Source organism: Cherax quadricarinatus, chromosome 100, assembly GCF_038502225.1.
Source record: "Cherax quadricarinatus isolate ZL_2023a chromosome 100, ASM3850222v1, whole genome shotgun sequence".
NCBI lineage: Eukaryota > Metazoa > Arthropoda > Malacostraca > Decapoda > Parastacidae > Cherax > Cherax quadricarinatus.
In genome coordinates this window covers 10,714,527-10,735,000 of record NC_091391.1, presented here as the reverse complement: position 1 = coordinate 10,735,000, position 20,474 = coordinate 10,714,527, and the positions used below count along the sequence as shown (strand labels likewise).

At 39.3% G+C, this 20,474-nt stretch overlaps 2 protein-coding genes across 2 annotated transcripts in view; one reads left to right on the top strand and one right to left on the bottom strand.

The window, feature by feature from the left end:
* LOC138851115 (zinc finger protein 84-like) overlaps positions 1-20,474 on the top strand; it is a 63,576-nt gene that overhangs the window by 10,481 nt on the left and 32,621 nt on the right. The window lies entirely within an intron of this gene.
* On the bottom strand, positions 680-1,860 carry LOC138851116 (gastrula zinc finger protein XlCGF57.1-like). The gene has a single exon (XM_070079654.1). It carries the CDS (start codon positions 1,824-1,826, stop codon positions 1,050-1,052), a length of 777 nt encoding a protein of 258 aa, XP_069935755.1. The 5' UTR covers positions 1,827-1,860; the 3' UTR covers positions 680-1,049.

Genomic DNA, 20,474 nt, shown 5'->3' with positions numbered 1-20,474 from the left:
TCATTTAATCCCCACCATTTCTTTTAAAGGCTGTACACCTAGGATGGGGTTAGAACCCGTAATTAGAGAACCATAAAACTCCAGACCAACATGCTAGCCACTGGGCTAGCTGGCTACAATAAGAGTCAATCGACTAGGTATGTTTATACGACATACGAAGGTTAGAACAGAAACCACTATGACCACAAATGTAACTTTTTACAGACAAATCTCCCACCAGCATGGCTGTGATGAACTCTAGCTCAAGTCCCTGCAAACCTGTCATCATGACTCATGAAATCGTAATGGCAGGATTGCAAACAAACCATACCACGGGCAGGGAGAGAACCCGCAATCAGAGAGTCATAAAACTCCAGACCGATGCACGAGCCACTGGGCCAACTTTCTATGATAAGATTCATCTAACTAGGTATATTTAAACACCATAGGAAGATTAGCATAGGCACCACCGTGAGTCATGATGATGGCTTTGAGCTAGAGTTAGTCACAGCCACGTTGGTGGGAGATTCGTCCGCAAAAACTTTCATTTGTCGTCACAGTGGTGCCTATGCTAACCTTCCTATGACGTATAAAATACCTAGTTAGACGAATCTTATTGTTGCCACCTGGCCCAGTGGCTAGTGCGTTGGTCTGGCATTTTATGACTCTCTGATCATAGGTTCTATCCCTGCCTGTGGTATGGTTTATGAATGGATTCAGGGAAACAAGAAGGCCAGACTTGAATCCTGGAGATGGGAAGCACAGTACATGCACTCTGAAGGAAGGGTGTTAATGTTGTAGTTTTATAACTCTAGTGTTGGCACACCTCTGGCAAGACAGTGATGGAGTGAATGATGATGATGAAGGTTTTTCTTTTACAGGCCACCATACCATGGTGGGAAACAGCCATTGTGTTAATAAAAAATGTGTATATTAGAATGTGAATATAGCTAAAATAATCCTGATACATTGAATACTAACATGTTTTATCTCCTGTATGTACTCACATATGTTTCACAAGACTGCCTTTTTGATTAAAACATTTCAGACACTCTTAACATTGAAATGTTTTATCTCCTGTGTGTACTCGCATGTGTCACAAGACTGCCTTTTTGAGTAAAACATTTGAGACACTTTGAACATTGAAATGGTTTATCTCCTGTGTGTACTCGCATATGTGTCACAAGATTGCCTTTTTGAGTAAAACATTTGAGACACTTTGAACATTGAAATGGTTTATCTCCTGTGTGTACTCGCATATGTGTCACTAGACTGCCTTTTTGAGTAAAACGTTTCAGACACTCTGAACATTGAAATGTTTTATCTCCTGTGTGTACTCGCATATGTGTCACAAGACTGCCTTTTTGATTAAAACATTTCAGACACTCTGAACACTGAAATGCTTTTGTTCCTGTGTGTATTTGCATGTGTGTCACAAGACTGCTTTTTCGAGCAAAATATTTCAGACACTCGGAGCAGTGAAACGGTTTATCTCCTGAATGTACTCGCATATGTTTCACAAGATTGCCTTTTTCAATAAAACATCTGGGACACTTTGAACACTGAAATGGTTTATCTCCTGTATGTACTCGCATATGTGTCACTAGACTGCCTCTTTGAGTAAAACATTTCAGACACTCTGAACACTGAAATATTTTATCTCCTGTATGTACTCGCATATGTGTCACAAGATTGCTTTTTTGAGTAAAACATTTCAGACACTCTGAACACTGAAATGGTTTTTTTCCTGTGTGCATTAGCATATGTGTCACAAGACTGCCTTTTTGAGTAAAACATTTCAGACACTCTGAACACTGAAATGGCTTATCTCTTGTGTGTACTCGCATATGTTTCACAAGATTGCCTTTTTGAGTAAAACATTTCAGACACTCTGAACATTGAAATGAAATCGGTTTTGCCTTTTTGAGTCATCAGACACTCGGAACGGGATTGAACCCGTGTACTCGCATATGTGTCACAAGACTGCCTTTTTCAGTAAAACATTTCAGACACTCGAACAGTGAAATGGTTTATCTCCTGTGTGTACTCGCATATGTTCACAAGACTGCCTTTTTCAGTAAAACATTTCAGACACTCTGAACAATGAAATGGTTTATCTCCTGTATGTACTCGCATATGTTTCACAAGACTGCCTTTTTCAGTAAAACATTTCAGACACTCGGAACAGTGAAATGGTTTATCTCCTGTGTGTACTCGCATATGTGTCACAAGACTGCCTTTTTGAGTAAAACATTTCAGACACTTTGAACAGTGAAATGGTTTATCTCCTGTGTGTACTCGCATATGTTTCACAAGATTGCCTTTTTCAGTAAAACATTTCAGACACTCTGAACAATGAAATGGTTTATCTCCTGTATGTACTCGCATATGTTTCACAAGATTGCCTTTTTCAGTAAAACATTTCAGACACTCTGGACACTGATATGGTTTATTTCCTTTATGTTTTTCCATATTTTTCAAGAGAAGAAATTTCATTTTATAATATTTTAGTTATACAACAGTGGTATCATTAATCTTTCTTACATACTCTAATGCATATTTCAAGATTTACTCTTTTAAACTATTTTAGCCACTGAAGAAACAGTTTTCCTCATAAATATATTATCAGGTTACAAAACTATTTCCACTTATGAGCTCTAATTAAGTTTTTTTTTTTTTGAACTTAAAGGATTGCAATGATTTTTTTGTTTGTAAAAAGATTGACGTATATATTAGAACTTTCAGATACACTGAAAAACTTTATTATTATTATTTCTTAATTATGTTTAAACACATATTTTCTGAAAATTCTTAACTTCAGCATTACTAACTTGTATTTTTCTTTGAACCACAATGCAATTTTTAGATAGAATTCTATTTATGAAAAATGTTTTTTATTAATATTACCAGACCATTTAAAAACTGATCAGAATCACAAGTGTTGTTATTCTTGCAATACTGAAGGTATAGTGTCCATTTAGGTACAACCTGGAAGTGTTCCAGAAAATACTTCTGCAGTATCAGTTGTTGTACAAAACAGATGTTTGTTGATGTACTGGAGATATAATGTCTAGGAAGATACAACCTGGAAGTGTTCCAGAAAATACTTCTGCAGTATCAGTTGTTGTACAAAACAGATGTTTGTTGATGTACTGGAGATATAATGTCTAGGAAGATACAACCTGGAAGTGTTCCAGAAAATACTTCTGCAGTATCAGTTGTTGTACAGAACAGATGTTTGTTGATGTACTGGAGATATAATGTCTAGGAAGATACAACCTGGTAGTGTTCCAGAAAATACTTCTGCAATATCAGTTGTTGTACAAAGCAGATGTTTGTTGATGTACTGGAGATATAATGTCTAGGAAGATACAACCTGGTAGTGTTCCAGAAAATACTTCTGCAGTATCAGTTGTTGTACAAAACAGATGTTTGTTGATGTGCTGGAGATATAATGTCTAGGAAGATACAACCTGGCAGTAATCTTCCACAAAATACTTCTGCAATAGAAATATGAGTCAGTATAATACAATATTCTACCATTACCAACAGAACATATTGATCTAGAAAACAAAAAAAATTTTTGTATTATTATATGTTTCACTAAATACAATTATCATCAATATTTTAAAGGAGTAAAAGAATTAAAGAAGTTTTCAGTTATGATATATAGTGGAACCTCAGTACTCAAACTTATGTCATTCCAGAAGGTTGTTCCAGTGCTGATCCGTTCCAGTATCAAACAAATTCTTCCTAACCAATTTTCGTTTTGGTTAACCGTTATCATAAATCTTCATAGGCCCCATGGTGACTTATTCGTACAAATATAAATTATATATTATATTATAATCAAATTAAGCCCTAAACCAACAAGGGTCATGCAGCACTGTGGGGCAGAAAATAGTGCTGAAAAAAAATAAAAAAGTGAGTGTAAGTCAAAGGCAGGTTCATCTGCAAGAAGGGAGGATAAGGTAAGAGTGGTAGGGCGACGGCATCGGTGGATGTAAATACTGCGAGCTCACTGGTAAACCAGACAATCATCAAGAAAGTTAAGAGCTGAAATAAGGACCTAAGAAACCTCATTGAGAGGAATAGGATGTCGTTCCATGAGATACCCATTTTTAAGGCTGGCATGGCCGATGCAGAGACAGGAGAGTGCAGTCTCCTGAGTACGATAATAGTGGTAAGATGGCCATGAACCCAAAAGCAGTCACACTCAGTCTTATGGTTACAAGCAGTGATCCTGATATCAGCCTTTTATTAAACAACTTATACGCATTGAACAGCAACTGTAATTATTATACAACAGATCAAGCAAAGACATTACTCTTTAATTACAATGTCAGATGCTTGACCAAACATTATGATGACCTCACTGCATTTCTCAATTCTCTGCATACCAGTATGTCAATCATCACACTCACCAAAACCTGGCAAAAGCTGGGAAATACAGATGTTTATGACACTCCTGGTTACACAACCATACACAACTGTAGGACAGATCAGCAAAGGGGTGGAACAGCTATATACTACTCTGATCAACTTGAATGTATCACAAATTTTAGAAAACATGATGACTGATGCACATATCAACACAGACCACTTGCTGCTCACAGGAGATTTCAACATAAATCTACTACACAACCAGGACCCAAAATTAACCGAATTCACAAACACTATGAGCAGCTGCTTGTTGCTACCAACAATAACAAAACCTACAAGAATCTGCAAGACAAGTATCTCCTTATTCGACCACATCTGGACTAACACAATATACCCTTTAAAATCAGGAATGATCACAGACAACACCACAGACCACTACCTTACTTTTCTCATAACCAATCTAGGTAAATTGAACCAAGACACTACTAAAGTTACCTTCAGACTACATAACAAAACAGGTGTTAATAACTTTATAACAGTTGTCTCTTCACTTTTTAAGGCCTCTGGTATTTCACCTAGATCTAAGCTCTTTCTCCAAAGAATACTGAGAGCTCATGCAAGTGGTACTTTGCACTTCCTTATAAATAATGCATTCCATGAATCTGGTCCTGGTGCTAAGTGAGTGGGCATGTTGTTCATTTCTTTTTTGAAATTTATGGGGTTTGTACTAATGTCAGTTAGTTGGTCTGGGCAACCCTCTGCTGGAGTGAAAAATATTTCTGCATTTTTTGCCTTGCTGTCATTTAGTGAGTTGCTGAACACTGACTCATACTGTTCTTATGGGATTTCACTCATTTAAGAACACAAGAACATAAGGAAGGAGGAACATTGCAGCAGGCCTGTTGGCCCATGCTAGGCAGGTCCTTCATAGACCCATCCCACTAATAGAATATTTGCCTTCATAAGAACATAAGAAATAATGAACACTGCAACAGGCCTACTGGTCTATGTGAGGCAGCTCCAATTCTCCCCACTGGCTTAAGCCAATGCCTTGACCTAGTGAGGTCAGACACGTTACTTAAGGGAGGAGCACTGCGTCTGACCTAGTAGCTAGTCAGGTCCAACTCACACCTGCCCACACCCACTCATGAATTTATCCAACCTATTTTTAAAACTACACAATGTCTTAGTGTCTATGACAGTACTTGGGAGTTTGTTCCACTCATCCACAACTCTATTACCATACCAGTGCTTTCCTATATCCTTCATGAATCGGAATTTTTCTAATTTAAACACATTGCTGTGAGTCCTGTCTATGTTAGATATTTTTAGCATGCTATTTACATCCCCTTTATTAATTCCTGTTTTCCATTTATACGCCTCAATCATATCCCCCATAATTCTATGCCTTTCTAGAGAGTGCAGATTCAGGGCCCTCAGTCTATCCTCACAGGGAAGATTTCTGATACATAGGATCAATTTTGTCATCTTTCTTTGTACGTTTTCCAGAGCATTTATATCCATTCTGTAATACGGTAACCAAAACTGCAGAGCATAATCTAAATGAGACCTAACCAAGGATATATAGAGTTAAAGAAAAACCTTAGGACGTCTATTATTTATACTTCTTGCTATGAAGCAAAGGACTCTGTTAGCTTTATTGTGAACACTAATGCACTGTTGTCTTGGTTTTAGATTACTACTAACCAGAACTCCTAAATCCTGTTTGCAATCCGTAATGTTAAGATCTACATTATTTAGTTTATATGTGGCATGGTTATTTTCCTGTCCAACATTTAGTACTTTACATTTGTCTATATTAAATTGCATTAGCCACTTCTCCGACCATTGCATGAGTTTATTCAAATAATCCTTGAGTAATGTCTCATCAGAATGAACTGGGCGGCCTATTTTGGTGTCATCAGCAAATTTGCTTATGTCGCTATTTATTCCCTCATCTATGTCATTTATGTAGGTTGCGAACAACAAGGGGCCCAACACTGACCCCTGTGGAACACCATTTGTGACGTGCCCCATTGTGATTTCTCCCCATTTACGCAAACTCTCTGCTGCCTATTCGTCAATCATGCCTTTACCCAGGAAAAAATTTCTCCTATTCAGTGTGCCTTAAGTTTCCTCAATAACCTCTGATATGGAACTCTACCGAAAGCCTTACTGAAGTCCATATACACAATATCATATTCAATACCATGATCTACCTCCTCAAATACCTTAGTGAAGAAAGTCAGTAAACTTGTAAGACAGGAACGCCCCTTTGTAAAACTGTGCTGAGATTCATTAATCAATTTATGCTTTTCGAGATGGCTACGAATTGCTTTGGCAATTATTGATTTCATAAATTTTCCCACTATGGAGGTAAGGCTTATTGATCTATAGTTCGAAGCTAGGGACCTGTCACCTGCCTTGTAAATAGGTATTACATTTGTCATTTTCCACTTATCAGGAACTATGCCAGTTTGCAGTGATATGTTGAAAAGATTAGCCAAAGGCATGCTAAGTTCCTCTTTACATTCCTTTAACACTCTTACAAACAGTTCATCAGGGCCTGGGGATTTGTTAGGTTTTGATTTCTCCATTGGTCTGAGAACCATATCACAAATTACCGCAATCATGCATAGTTTATCATCCTGTTCTACATAATTTATTATTTCTGGAATTTCACTAGTATTTTGCTGAGTGAAAACTGAGTGTAAGTAGGTACTGAGAATTCCACACATATCCTTATCACTATCAGTGATCTGACCTGAGTTACTCTTAAGTGGGCCAATCTTGTCCCTAATCTTACTTCTCGAATCCCTTGCGACTTTAGCCTCATAATCCCTTTTTCTTCTCTTATACCTTTTTTTATTTCTCTCTTTGAATATATAGATTTTTAATTGCCCATTCCCTCTTTTGATACGCCTATATATGCCTCTCTTTTGTCCAATGAGATGTTTTAATCTATTGTTCATCCATTTGGGATCATTTTTGTTAGATCTAATTTCTAAGTTGTCTGGCCAGCTAGAACTATGCTCTGAAAAATGTCATATTGGAAAACAACACCACCTACCTGACCTATAGTCAGGACATCGCAATTTAGCCCACACAGGTAATTTTTCAGTCCTATGAAATCGGCCAAGCAAAAGTCTGGGAAAGAGATTTGATTGCAGTTATCTGGGTAATTCCATGATATATTGAAACTAAGTGATTTGTGATCGCTTTCCCCAACCTCGTCATTAACCTCAAGATTATTAAGTAGTGATACGTTGTTGGTTCTGTCACAAACTGTTTTAAAAAGCAATCCTGAACCATATCAAGAAAGTCACTAGACTCAAGATTTCCTATCATATTGATCCAATCAATTTGACTAAAGTTAAGCTCTACCATTAACACAACATTTCCATATCTAGATGCCTTATGAATTTCGTCTCATAGCAGTTTACTGCGCTCTCTGTCAAGGTTTGGGGGCCTACAAATCACACCCAAAATTAAGTTTTCATGACACTCGAGAAACTGTAGCCAGATTCTGTGTCCGATGTTTCTAATCTTATATCATGTCTAACACAACAATTCAAATTACCTCTGACATACATCGCCACTCTACCACCCTTTCTGTTGACCCTATCAGTGTGGAATAGTTTATAACCCTGTATGCTGCATTCAGAAAGCATTTCTCTATCAAGTTGAACCAGGTCTCTCTTATAGCAATAATATTTATATTACCTGCACATGCAAGCAATCTGAGCTCATCTATCTTATTTCTTATACTCCTACTATTTGTATAGTAAACCTTCATAAAAACTCTTTGCAGCATTTAGTAACTTACCACCTATTCCATATATCTGCAACATCTTTAAGGGAGCTAGTCACTCGTTGCCCTTTACTATCTCTCTTTGCTTGATGATCAGTTAATTTGCCTTTACTCGCAACTTTATTTCCTGTTCATCGTTAGTATACAAATCTCCCCTCAAATGGTCCAATTATACAGGAAGTTCTTAGCTTGGATTTTGCATAGGAATAGAAATATTTTGGGTTTCTTGCAATATCCTGCATGGTCCTTTGTTTTCTTTGTACTTCTTGTGTTAGGTATGACATCTTAAGTTTTTGCTCTAATTCAATGATCTCCCTGCTAAGACTGTCTTTCCTCTGTTGCAATATATTTGTGTTTTTAAGCAATTCAGTAACACATTTTCTATTTCTGTACCATCTCCTATGCTCTCTCTCCATATCTCATCATCTTCTGGGTTTCCTCAATGATACCTGCTTCATACATACCTTGTATGAACATGAACGATGTGCAAAAATTTTAAGGAGGTTCAGCTAACCATGGCAAGCTGCCTTCAAAGAAGAAATGTGAGGTTCCCATGTTAACCTGCGATCAAACAGAAGGTCAAGAAACTTGACCGTATCACACTCCAGGATAAGTGAGCCTTGCAAATACACTGGAATATCTGAGACAAGAGGATGCCTAGTGAATGTAATGAAATGGGTTTTTTGCACTAGAAAATTCAAATCCATGGCCCATTGAACAACATTGTCAATAGCTTTCTGAAGGGAAGCCGCTACCAGGCGACAGTCAATGCCTGTGTAAACTATAGCGAAGTCATCCACATAAAGTGACAAATATGCGATGGAAGAACAAAAAGTAGATTATTTATAGCCAAGAGAAAAAGGGTAGTACTAACGACACAACCATCTGGGACTCCCTCGGCCTGAACGAAGTCTGAGGAAAGCAAGATGCCTACTCAGGTATATTACAGCAGAGGCCCAATTAGTGTGCCTGGCCTAATATGTTAATCTTCAAATGGTGTCATATGCCTTCTTGAGATCTAAAACGACTGTTAGGACAGAGTGTTTATTAACAAAGGAATTTTGCATATACATATCTAAGTGGAGCAAGGGATCTAAAGTAGAGTGGAACTTGCAAAAGCGATACTGAAGAGAAGAAGGATTATTGTGAGTCTTCAAGTACCATATCAGACGTCTATTCACCAATCATTCCAACACCTTGCAGACTACACTGGTCAGAGCAATGAGATGACAGTGAGAGGAATCAAGCCCCAAAGTGCCTGGTTTGTGAAGCGTAGGTACAATGGCAGATTTCCATTGTTGATGGAGAACCGTTCACATCCATACAAGATTTAAAAGGCACAAAAAAGGATAAGAGCTGTAGAATGCAGTTGCTGTAACATACAGACATGAATATCATCTGGCCCTGCTGCTGATGACTGGCAAGTGAAAAACGTGGACTCTATCTCTAAGAGAGCAAGAGGTGCATTATATGACTGCATCCCATTTGAAGAGAAATCCAAAGGGCAATTTCTCCCTGGCAGACTAAGAAGCGAGAAACGAGGGACAGATTTGAAGTCCTTGGGAGACACTGACAAAATAGTTCCCGATTTCCATTGTAACTTCAAGAGGTTCCACAACATTAACACCAGCATCCCGCAAAATACGAGCTGTGTCCAGAGCATACTTGCCACACAACTTCCATATCTTCTTCCAAACCGCACACATAAGGGAAGTCAAGGTAACAGTAGAAATGTAGTCTTGCCAGCAAGTGTGTTTAGCATCATGTATGACATGGTGAGTAACTGCCCTTGCTCGCTTTAAATCCAAAAGTTGATCTGCAGTCCGATTATATTGATAACGGCCCTATGCAGCATGTTTGAAACACACTGCACGAGAACATGCAGGACACCACCAAGGTATGCATGTCTGAGAATGTCTGCCTGAGATTTGAGGAATAGAAGATGATGCTGCAGTCAAAACTCAAGGTCAAAAACTGGTGCACCAGCTCATCAATAGAGGAAGAAGAAGGGACTTCACAAAAAGTGGAAAGATGAGAGTATAAGTCCCAATTCACTCATTCAAACTGCCAATGGGCCCTATGAGATGGTTGGGAATATGTAGCAGAAGTAAGAATAATAGGAAAGTGATTGCTGTCATGAAAATCTGGGAAAATGGACCAAGTGTAATCAAGAAAAACTGACGAGGAACAGATAGAAAGATCGATGCAAGAGAGAGACTATGTGTGAGAGTCAATATGGGTGGGAGCAACCAAATTTAAAACATGAAGACGATGAGATGTGAGAAGAGTCTCCAACTGATCACCACGAGTCACAGCGGGACCCTCCTCAGAGATGATGATGAGCATTAAAATTACCTAACAACAAGATGGGCAGTGGCAGAGAAGTGATCAAGCATGCAACACCCGAGATACAGAATGCACTGGTAGGGAAGAGACACAGAGAGCAAACTGAAGGAGCTGTTAAGGCTTTAAACTAGGAATAGATAGTGGTATGGGTTTTGGCGAGAATAGAGTGTAGTAATATTACGAGTTCTAGGGGAACTAGTAATAGGCAGAATGAGGTGGATATTGTAAAGCCAATGGCACTAGGCGACAAGAACAGTAATAGGTTTAGTGAAAAAACAGATATGAGCAGGAAGGGTAAAGAGAAAGGAGGGTCTTTAAAATTATATTATGCTAATAGCCATAGTGCTAGGAATAAGATGGATGAGTTGAGATTAGTTGCTAGTGCAGGTAACATTGTTGTATTTGCAATCACTGAGACATGGTTTAATTCCAAAAGTCGGGACATGCCTTCAGAATGACACATTCAGGGTTTTAATTTGTTCCAAGTAGATAGAAATATCAGTAAGGGAGGTGGGGTGGCACTGTATGTCCGAGATCACTTGAACTGTTGCATAAAAACGGGTATTAAGTCTGAAGTAACACATACAGAGTCTGTCTGGATAGAATTTTCAGAGGACCATAAAAAATGATTCTAGGAGTGATATACAGTCCCCCAAACTTAGATAGGGACCAAGGGAAATTACTGTGGGAGGAAATTGTTAAGGCCACAAGGCACGATAATGTAGTAATTCTAGGGGACTTTAGTCACATTGATTGGAATTTCTTGACTGGGAATTTAGAATCAAATGACTTCTTAGAAGTAGTTCAGGAATGTTTTTTGAAACAGTTTGTGACAGAACCTACAAGAGGAAATAACATTCTTGATTTGGTTCTGACAAACAAGGAAACCCTTGTTAGTAATTTAGAAATTAATGAGAAACTCGGCACAAGTGATGACAAAGAAATTACCTTTAGTATAGAATGGAAGTGTGATAGTAGGGACAACTCGGTAACAGTTCCAGACTTTCACTTAGCAGATCACAATTGGCTTACGCAGATTACAATGGGGTAATGAAGATAGCTATCAACAAGAGCTTTCTGAACACCATACATGCTGCTCAAAGAAAGTATATCCCGTATAAAGAAATTAGATCAAATAGAAATAACCCAAAATGGATGAATAAAAGGCTGAAATATCTACTAGGGCATAAGAAAGGAAAGATTCTGAAGAGAAGTTGCAGAGATTGGTGGATGAATTTGGTAGGGTGTGCAAAAGAAGAAAATTAAAGGTGAATACAGGAAAGAGTAAGGTTATGAGGATAACAAAAAGATTAGGTGATGAAAGATTGAATATCAGATTGGAGGGAGAGAGTATGGAGGAGGTGAACGTATTCAGATATTTGGGAGTGGACGTGTCAGCGGATGGGTCTATGAAAGATGAGGTGAATCATAGAATTGATGAGGGAAAAAGAGTGAGTGGTGCACTTAGGAGTCTGTGGAGACAAAGAACTTTGTCCTTGGAGGCAAAGAGGGGAATGTATGAGAGTATAGTTTTACCAACGCTCTTATATGGGTGTGAAGCGTGGGTGATGAATGTTGCAGCGAGGAGAAGGCTGGAGGCAGTGGAGATGTCATGTCTGAGGGCAATGTGTGGTGTGAATATAATGCAGAGAATTCGTAGTTTGGAAGTTAGGAGGAGGTGCGGGATTACCAAAACTGGTGTCAAAAGAGGTGAGGATTTTCTTATGAATCAGTATATTGACATTAAGAAGGACGTTAAAAAAGGGATAAGAAAAGCTAAAAGGGATTACGAAATTAAAGTTCCTAGGGATTCGAAAACTAACCCAGAAAGTTTTTTCCAGGTCTATAGAACAAAAGTTAGAAATAAGATAGATCCCCTTAAAAATAACTATGGGCATCTTACTGACAAAGAGAATGAAATGTGCTAGATTTTAAATAATTATTTTCTCTCAGTTTTTACACAGGAAGACACTAACAATATTCCAGTAATTAATTTTTATAGTGGGCTAGAAGAAGATAAATTATGTAACATCACAGTCACTAGTGAAATGGTGTCTGATATGTGGAAGATGGCTAATGTAATTCCTATTTTTGAAGCAGGGGACAAGTCGTTACCATCAAATTACCGCCCAATAAGCCTGACCTCAATTGTAGGCAAATTACTAGAGTCAATTATAGCTGAGATTATAAAAAGACATCTCGATAAGCATAGCTTGATTAATGATACTCAGCATGGATACATGAGAGGCCGTTCTTGTCTAACTAATTTATTAACTTTCTTCAGTAAAGCTTTTGAGGCTGTTGACCACGATAAAGAATTTGATATTATTTACTTAGATTTTAGTAAGGCATTTGATAGAGTTCCGCACCAAAGACTGTTAAAGAAAGTGGCAGCTCATGGCATTTGGGGAAAAGTGCTCTCATGGATAGAGTCATGGCTCACTGACAGGAAGCAGAGAGTGTCCATAAATGGGGTTAAATCCGAGTGAGGATCTGTGACAAGTGGCATTCCACAGGGATCAGTCTTGGGCCAGTTGTTGTTTATAATATATATCAATGATCTTGATGAGGGAATTACTAGTGAAATGAGCAAATTCGCTGATGACACAAAGATAGGTAGGATAATTGATTCAAACATAGATATCAGGGAACTAAAGGAGGATTTAGACAAATTCAGGACCTGGTCAGAAAAGTGGCAGATGCAGTTCAATGTAGATAAATGCAAGATTCTGAAGCTTGGGAGTGTCCATAACCCTAGCACTTATAAGTTAAATAATGCAGAACTTAGCCATACAGTTTGTGAAAAGGACTTGGGGGTTATGGTAAGCAGTAACCTTAAACCAAGATAGCAATGCCTAAACGTATGTAATAAGGCGAACAGATTACTGGGATTTATATCAAGAAGTGTAAGCAACAGAAGTCCAGAGGTCATACTGCAGCTTTATACATCATTAGTAAGGCCTCACCTAGATTATGCAGCCCAGTTCTGGTCTCCATATTACAGAATAGACATAAATTCGTTAGAAAACATTCAGCGTAGAATGACTAAATTAATACATAGCATTAGAAATCTTCCTTATGAAGAAAGATTGAAGACCCTTAAATTACATTCACTTGTTAAACGAAGAATGAGGGGAGACATGATCGTTGTGTATAAGTGGAAGATGGGTATTAATAAAGGTGACATAGAAAAGGTCTTGAGGATATCTCCCCAAGAGAGAACCCGCAGTAATGGATTCAAATTAGACAAGTTTAGATTTAGAAAGGATATAGGAAAGTATTGGTTTGGAAATAAAGTAGTTGATGAGTGGAACAGTCTACCTAGTTGGGTTATTGAGGCTAAAACGTTGGGTAGTTTCAAATTTAGGTTGGATAAATGCATGAGTTTGACGGGTTGGATTTGAGTGGGGCTTGCATATGAGTGGATAGGGTTAACAGAGCTTATTTCTTGGGTGGCACTGAAAATTGGTTGGGCAAATGTTTTGTTAGTGTGATGGATTGTAAAGGGTCTGCCTAGTATGGGCCAGCAGGCCTTCTGCAGTGTTCCTCCTTTTTAATGTTCTTATGTTAACTGTATACCACCTGTGCAAATAAATACGAGCTGGAGTATAATGCAGCTGAGAACAAAGATCTGTTGAAACAGTAAACCAATACCTACAAGAAGTGCACTCTCATTAAAAGTTTCATGAGGAAAGGGATCAGGAGAACACAACAGCACATTGCCCATAACGGGATGGATAATCACTGAACGAACTTCAGGCTCTTGTAACTGGACATATACTGGGGAAAACTGGGAGATCAACACCTGGTGCTCTCTCCAATTACCCCTGAAGATTCCTTTGTAAAGTAATTTTTCACGAAGATAGGTATGCCAACAATGAGAAGTGATAAAATCTACAGGCTAGTAGGGTCAGTGAAGTCAATGTGTGGATGCAATGGAAAGTATGTAAGCAAAGAGGAATCAGAATGCTGTAGAGGAAAACAATGCTGGAATAGTTGTGAAAAATATGAATTGGCACAAGGAGGCATACTGGTGTCCATGGAGGGCTTCATGTCCACAATATAGTCGGAGATAGCGTCAAGTGTTTCTGGGAACAAAGAAGATGCCGATACCATGACTTCAGAGACAAGTGAGGTAGAACAAGTAGAGATCGGTGAGACTATGGAGGGAACAAAAGAGGTCTGAGAAGTGGAGGGGAATATGAACCTGGAGAGATGAGCCGGAAGGGACAGAAAAGTCCTCGGGTGTAACAAGAGAGGAAGGAGACTAGAAGGGGACTGGGGAAGAAGTCTGGGGGAAGAGGAGAAGAGGGGATCACGTGATAGGGGGTGAACCTCCACCTTCATGTGAGAGTTAGATACGGGGTGAGAATTAGGCACTGAGGCCAAAAAGGGGAACTGCTGGGGATTTGTAAACACCAGAAGAATGCAAAGAGACTTGGGTTTAGGAGACAGGTTCAATTTCGCAGGTAATAGTTGCAAAGAAGGTACAGGTATGCGAGGCCTTGCACTGAGAAACTTGCAGGTAAGATGAAGAAGTAGAGGTAGGAAGAGGTAAGGTAGTGGGGGTTTCAGAGGGTAAAACTGCAAAAGAATTAGTGACGAAGGTGACCCTGGAAGACATGGTACTGGAGGAGCTGGTAGGTGTAGCTTGGAGGTCACCTAGCTACTCAAGAATAAGGAACATGAGGAATATTTCCCAGAAGGCGGAGCCGAGAAACAACAGTTGAACCTGTCTCCTAAACCCAAGTCTCTTTGCATTCCTCTGACATTTACAATTCCCCAGCAGTTCTCCTTTTCGGCCTCAGTGCTCTGGTGGCCTGGTGGCTAACACTCTCGCTTCACATGGTAAGGGCCTGGGTTCGATTCCCAGCCAGAGTAGAAGCATTGGGCGTGTTTCTTTACACCTGTTGTCTATGTTCCCCATCAGTAAAATGGATACCTGGGTGTTAGTCGACTGGTGTGGGTCGCATATTGGGACACTGACCTAATTTGCCCGAAATGTTGAGCATAACAAGGGGCTTTCTATATAGTAGTATGTCATTGATGTCAGCTAGGTCTGTATACCATGTGCATGTACTTGTAGTAAAATAAAAATATTATTATTATATTATTATTATTATTATAAGCAAGGTTTTCGCTCCCCTTAAGACAACGGATTTCACATTCATTTAGGCAGACCTGACATTGGTGTAAAAAAAGAAGGATGAGTTTTGCTAAAATTAAGACAAAAGAGGAAGACTGCAACATGTATTGGCATGATCCGCAGCACCGCAGACCAGGTACTCTTCCGCAGACCCTTAGTATTTAGCTGGGTGTCTGAAGCATGAACAATTTTGACACTGTTGGGATGTAGGGACTACTTTTTAGATCCCTAGGCGATGTCCCGAGATATAAACAGAGGATGGGAGTTCACAACAATCAAAGGTAAAGGGTGCGATGCTACTGGGAAAGTACCTCCACCTCCGAGCAAGCAGGACATACGTATCCACCTTGAGAATTGGGAGGACCTGAAAGGCTAATTGCCCTAAAATATTGTCACTACAAGGCAGAAAATTACATTGCACAATGGTATGCGATAAGACCACCGTACCACTGCAGGAACTGAGAGTAGCTTGCGTGTGAACTATGATAGGAATGTTAATGGAAGATGGGAAAGATCATGAGCTTGGTCTGCATTCTGAACTATAATGATGGACCCATCACTCCAAAGAATGTGAAAGGATATATTTTGGCCAACATGTCATAAAAGAGCTTTACCAATACTGTGGTATGATAATCAGCTGGAGACGTTGGCTGCAAGGAAAAGAATTTGATCCACTGTATACTTGTAAACATGGGGCATAAAGGAAGTGGGTGTCGTGTAGGTCATTTCTAGGTGAAAATAGGAGAAATGAAGGGCTATCGACAGCAAATGGTCTAATACATTTAGGTGTAGGATCATGGGTGTTCCAACCTGAGGCAGGTGGGCAATCTGGAAAAAACTACACCATATTGGGGAAGCTGGAAGCATAGTTAAAGATGTGCAAGAGGCAGAGGCACTAAAAGAAATGGGCAGAGCCTTGGCACCTGCAGCAGGTCACGAAGTGTCACCAGCAGGAGGTACAGGGGTATGGGAAAAGTCTGGAGAATGATCCAATAATGAAGCCGAGTCAGAATAGGATGCAGTAACAAAAAGGGGCATGGGAGGAGGAGTGGGGTCATGGGAAAAAGTCTCAATGATGGAGGTACTTCTTTCTTATTATTTTAAGGAAAAAAAGAAGGAAAGGAAAAAAAAGGAAAAGGGACAGTTACTAGAAGGGATGAAAAGCCAGTAAGTTCCCCTCCCAGCCAAGAAGACCTCAATACAGCCAGCAGTGCAGATGCAGCACGGAAATCATGCCATACCCTACCCTTCACGTCAGTAAACAGTACTCTGGGATAGCAACCTCACATCTACCGAGCCACCCAAGTTGTTACTTGGTACAAGAACAATATTTGTCTGATGACAAACAAAAATTACCATATGGTGGTTTGTTTCTGGTCTTCTACTTATACACATTAAAAGCATTGAGCATGAAAATGCCTACAAGATGAAAGAAGAGTTTTATGTACCACTTATAACTCTTGCGAACACAATCAGCAAACCCAATTTGCATGTCACATTTGTCCACTGAGCGCATATTGAGGGTGTAGTCCATCACAGCTACAGGTTTTAGAATGAGTTCATTGGTCTCTCTATGCTGCCTGCCAGTGTGTGTCATTTCATTTGGGTGAACTGATGATAACAGTGTAACATCTCGTTTGTCATGCCACTTAAATGCCATGATGTTATTGGCAGCAAATGCCTGCACCTCACATCTACGAGTGACTGCATCGAACCTGGGCATATGTTTACGATTTGCACACACTGTGCCACACACATCTATCATGTTCACTCGCAAAAAATGAGTGAGGGGCTTGTGTACCAGTTATCAGTATATAATATATTGTTCTAACCACATCACCAGAGATACCCAATAACTTCCTGGTATCTTGCAATGTATTAATTCCAGTGCACTCAATAATATACAATACAAGACAACTGTAGCAATCACAAAATATAAACAACTTTATGCCAAAGCATTTCCTCTTGCTTGGTATATACTGCTTGAATGAGTCTTCCTTTGAACAAAATCAGACTCATCAATAACAAGCTTCCTGAAGGGATAAAAATACATATTGAATTTCTGTTTTTAAGATACATAAACACATTTCTAATCTTATATAACCTATCTTTTCTGTCAGGCTGGTTTTGTCTAAGAAGTGTAGCATACATAACAGTAGCACAAATCGATTGACTGGTATTATATCACTGAAAGCTGGGGTTGCAATGAGGTAGTCTGTTGACCAGCATGATTTGACACTGTGCTTATATACAAGGGGCATAAGCATTATTGTGGCAAACAAAAGATACATCTCAGCCACAGTTGTCTCCTTCCACTGGTGTAGCCGTGATCTTGGTGAAAGAACTGTGTTTGCCATGGTGTAATCAAAGTATGCATTGCTTTCCCTGACAATCATTTCCATTAAGGGTTTGTCAAAGAATAACTCATAACATTCCAGTTCAGTGGTATTGTTCCCAAGTGTGCAAGATGGCCATAGTCCACTTTGACTTTCATTAAAGTGATGGGGATTGGGAACAAAATTGGCAGCTTCCTGCCAATCCCAGGTGCTGTCTGCTGGTGGATACTGGCAAGTGGTTGTGGAGGTTGTGGTTGTGGAGGTTGTGGTTGTGGAGGTTGTGGTTGTGGAGGTTGTGGTTGTTTAGGTTGGTGTGGTGGATGGGTAGGTGAGGGTGGTCTTTGTTGTAGCTGAGCTGACTCAGTGGCATGAGTACCAGCATGGGCTGCTGCTGGTGCCTCATGGCTGGCACCACCACCACCACCTTCTAACACATGCATATTTTTGATCCCCAATGTAACAATATCATCTTCATTTTCACTATCTGTTCCTGTTGTATGGCTATGTGATGTACTCTGAGATGTACTGCTTACCCTTGGAACAGCATATGGCACACTACCAGAGTGCAAGTATCATCATATATACTGACTGTTCACTGGAGAATATTCCACTTCATTCTCGCTACTAGAACTGTTTTCAACAGCTTGGAGATAATATTCACTATCACTATCATCACCACCTCTCACATCTGAGCCCCGGACATGGGAAAATACGAGTTTCCTCTTTCGTTCTGGTACAACTGAATGTGAACAAGACGGCCAAGCACAAGAGGTTGAAGGTTGAGGATCGTCTGGGTTTTCCTCACTATTACTGGTATCAGCCCTCCTGGCCCTATATCACTCTCTTATTTACCCCTATCTCACCTATGGAATTTGTGCATGGGCTCAACAACAATTAACCATCTCAGACCACTATTACCCAACAAAAGGCTGCAGTTAGAATGATAACAAATTCTCACTACAGGCAGCACACTCCACCAATATTCAATACACTAAACCTACTCACCATACAAAACATCCATACTTATTACTGCACCTATTACATACATAGAACACTTAACTCTGATATTAACCCTCCCCTCAAACATCTCCTTGCCAACCTCAACAGAACACATGACCTTAACACAAGGCACAGATCACTCTTTCATGTTCCTCGTGTCCATCTCACACTATGCAAAAACTCAATGCACATAAAAGGCCCTAAAATCTGGAATTCATTACCTGTAAATATAAAAGAAACACTACCTGTTTATAAATTCAAGTCTCTTCTCAAAGATCACTTACTCACCCAAAACCAAATAAATACTGAATAACTGAACCTTATAAATTGTATATCTTAAATGTTTCTCACAATTATATCACATAAATGTTAAACCTAAAACCGAATCTAACTTTATTATTTTTTAAATACACTACCTAACAGAATCCTTCATATGACTGAATGCAACCATATGACCTGTCTTTGTAATACTCACTTGTGCTTTATAGTAATCTGTTTACATTAATGGATTTCATCATTAGTTAATCTTAAGTTAATTTTAAGCCAGCCCGTAATGCTATGCATAGTATAAGTGGCTTTGGCATGCTGCTCTTATCTGTATTTTTTTGTACCTCTGTATGTGTGCTCAAATTGGAAATAAATAAATAAATAATGGTAATTAGCTTCAGTCACAACCTCTTCAGAACCTTGAAAGTTATCTCCAATGGCACTTCCATGTGTATTAGAACTGTCATTAGGGAACAAGTGTCCCAATCCACCGAGGAATGAAAAGTTTCTTACCGCCAGGCATGGTGGACAAGGTGTACTAAAATGGCACTCCCACAATGCACCACTGGGTGCCCAATTTTCTTTTGTTCTGTGCACACTGACCACGCAGACCCATTCTCTCACATGTAGGCCTAACAGCTTTCTCCCGCTCAATTCAAAGGCACTAGAATTTATGTGCACAAGTACGTGAGTGACCCCTGGCTGTAATGATGTAATAGTACGTGACCGATCCTCAAATGGTTGAACTGATTTGCAAACAGGAGTCCTTTAGTGTGTTCTGGCAATGAATTCCAGATCTTTGGGCCTTTTATGTGCATAGCATTTCTGCACAGGGAGAGATGAACACGAGGGATATTGAAGAGTGACCTGTATCTCGTATTATGGTTGTGTGTTCTGTTATAGTTATCAAGGAAGAGTTTGAGAGGAGGGTTTACATTAGAGTATAGTGTTCTGTGTATGTAGTAGGCACAATAATAAGTGTGGATGTTTTGTACATTAAGAAAGTTAAGACTCTTGAAAAGAGGTGGAGTGTGTTGTCTAATGCAGGAGTTAGTAATCAACTGCACTGCAACTTTTTGTTGGGTTATTAAAGGTTTAAGGCAATTTGCCATGGTTGATCCCCATGCACAAATATGATAAGTGATGGTACAAAGCCAGAAGAGCTGCCTGGGGTACATAGTACCGTATCTTTGAAAGGATGCCTAAT

Bases quoted from the DNA above. Each gene is read 5' to 3' on its own strand.
- LOC138851116 (XM_070079654.1), bottom strand. From the start codon at position 1,826: ATGCGAGTACACACAAGAGATAAGCCATTTCAGTGTTCAGAGTGTCTG.